The sequence below is a fragment of the Takifugu flavidus genome, chromosome 21 (assembly GCF_003711565.1).
Source record: "Takifugu flavidus isolate HTHZ2018 chromosome 21, ASM371156v2, whole genome shotgun sequence".
In the NCBI taxonomy this organism is placed as follows: domain Eukaryota; kingdom Metazoa; phylum Chordata; class Actinopteri; order Tetraodontiformes; family Tetraodontidae; genus Takifugu; species Takifugu flavidus.
Genome location: NC_079540.1, coordinates 11,184,596 through 11,187,095, shown reverse-complemented (window position 1 = coordinate 11,187,095; position 2,500 = coordinate 11,184,596). Strand labels below are relative to the sequence as shown.

The 2,500-nt window shown below is 41.8% G+C and overlaps 1 protein-coding gene across 7 annotated transcripts in view; it reads right to left on the bottom strand.

The window, feature by feature from the left end:
• Nucleotides 1–425: 425 nt before the first annotated feature.
• Nucleotides 426–2,500, bottom strand: part of si:ch211-133n4.6 (uncharacterized protein LOC797776 homolog) — a 3,977-nt gene continuing 1,902 nt past the window's right edge. For 2 of the 7 annotated variants that reach the window (XM_057021096.1, XM_057021099.1), the window contains 5 exons: nt 2,356–2,385; nt 1,658–1,687; nt 1,553–1,582; nt 1,436–1,477; nt 426–1,181 (listed from right to left, as the gene is read on the bottom strand). In XM_057021096.1, the coding sequence (XP_056877076.1) occupies nt 937–1,181; nt 1,436–1,477; nt 1,553–1,582; nt 1,658–1,687; nt 2,356–2,385 (377 nt within the window). In that variant the 3' untranslated portion in view covers nt 426–936. The remainder of the gene's footprint in view (nt 1,182–1,435; nt 1,478–1,552; nt 1,583–1,657; nt 1,688–2,355; nt 2,386–2,500) is intronic. The other 5 variants (XM_057021097.1, XM_057021100.1, XM_057021101.1 and 2 more) reach the window with 3 other exon arrangements.

The window sequence follows — 2,500 nt, the reverse complement described above, 5'->3', positions numbered from 1 at the left end:
TAATGATGATGATAGTGATAATGAGATAAATGCGCACACACACACACACCACACACACACACACACACACACACACACACACACACAAACTCTTTCAGCAAATGTGTTTTTTGATCTGATCTTACGTTTATCTGACGCTTTGGGCATATTTTAATCACACATCTGTTTGATGTTAACTGCGCGTGTCTGATTCCGATGCTAATCTATGTCCACCTGACCTCCTCCTCTGCCTGGACTTGTCCTCAGGCTGAGACCTAAAACTGTGTCTGTGCAGAAATTCAGGATCTTTGTGGATTTGATTTTTCACAGATTAAACAGTTTTACACTGAATTTGCATTTCTCTCTTGTCCACAAGCGAACTGCCCCGTTCATCATAGCTAACTAGCTAAGCTGAACTTTTCACATATTTTACACATTAAAGCAAATTTGAACTGTTTGACTGTTTTTATTCATTCCAACACTTTCACACTAGTTGACATTTATGCTTATGTAACTTTTCATTCACGCTAAGAATAGCCGAGGCTTATGTCTCAGTTGTTTTTGTAGCAACTCTGTTTGTCCTGCTCAAAAAAACCTGAAGGAACAAAGACCCGATCCTCCTCTGCAGAGGTCAATGATGGAACTCAACCTTTGATGGAACATAATGGCAGTCATCTTTATTTCTTTTAATGTTAGCTTCAGTTTTTACAAGGTTGAACTTTGCAAGAACTCAAATTTGTAAAACCTTTTTTCAAACTGACAAAAGTCACAAACAGCAAGTGGATATTAGATTTCAGCGTCGATATTTATGACTTTATGCATGAACACAGATAAAGGATAAACAGGAAACACAGTTAGACACATTAGAGCTTTGGATCGTGCTGTTTGTGTCAGGTTCAGATTTATTATAAAATCTGGATGTTTTCACGCCCACATACAGTACATGTGAGTCTGGACTCATATCTGACGGCGGCTGGTTCTGGAGCGTTTCTTGGAGGTTCGGGTCCTCACCATAGCTTTGGGGTTGGGAACGACTGGCTGCGAGGGAACGGCTGGAATCGGAGGTAGGTGGGCGGGACTTTGCACGATGTGGGCGGTGCTTTGGGTGATGTGGGCGGTGCTTTGATGGGGCAACGCTCTCTGAGGTTTGGCTGAGCGAAAGGATTTCCTCCCGTTCTCCTCAGAGTCACTGTTGTCATCCTCTAAAGAACAGCAACGGTTGAAATTAGATGAAGTTTAATGTACAAAATTAAAATCAAAAGGCTTCAGTCAGCAACTAAACTCCTTTATTGCTTCAGGAAGTGACTGCACAGGTAAATATTCACCCTCCAAATCACCAGAATCCAAATCATGAAACATGAGAGGTCACAGAGGTGACACGCGTGTTCTAGAGCACCTGACAATGTGGCAATGTGATAATGATAATGTGATAATGTGCTTTTTGCTTTAATCTCACCCTCCTCTTCCTCCACACTGTTGACTGCAGCTGCAGAAGGTTCTAAAATCAATCAATCCTTTGATCAATCATGAATCCTCCTTTAAGGCGTTAAAGAGCATCGATGGTTCCACCTACCTGCTGCTGTCACCTGACCAGCGGCTGCAGCTGCACAGAGACAGGAGTCAGGATGAAGATGTTGATGGGTGATGAAGATCAAGTTAATAACATTTTTGTTCTTACTGTCTGTCGTCTCTGAGCTGGAGCTGCCTGCTGGGGGAACACAAGAACCTTCATCATCATCACCACCATCACCATCACCACCACCATCATCATCACCATCATCATAATCACCATCATCATCATCACCACCACCATCATCATCACCACCATCATCATCACCACATCATCATCATCATCATCACTATCACCATCATCATCATCATCACCACCATAATCACATCACCATCATCATCACCACCATCATCATCACCACCATCATCACTATCACCATCATCATCATCACTATCACCATCATCATCACCACCATCATCACCATCACCATCATCATCACCACCATCATCATCACCACCACCATCATCATCATCATCATCATAATCATCATCATCACTATCACCATCATCACCACCATAATCACCACCACCATCATCATCATAATCATCATCATCACTATCACCATCATCATCATCACCACCATAATCACCATCACCATCATCACCATCATCATCATCATCATATCATCATATCATCATTATCATCATCATATCATTATCATCATCATATCATCATCACCATCATCACCACCACCATCATCATCATCATCACCACCATCATCATCATCATCATATCATCATCATCATTACCATCATCATCATCACACTTCTTATTATCAGAAGCAGAAATGGTTTCTAGCTTCCTACCTGAAGGTCGGCCATTAAACTGTGATTGATCTGGAATCAACAATATGAATATATTAACATTACCATCATCATCACAACCTCCTGTTGAGGTTGCACTCCTGTGATTATCCTCTAGGTGTCAGTGTAGCAGCAGTGGGTCTGTGGT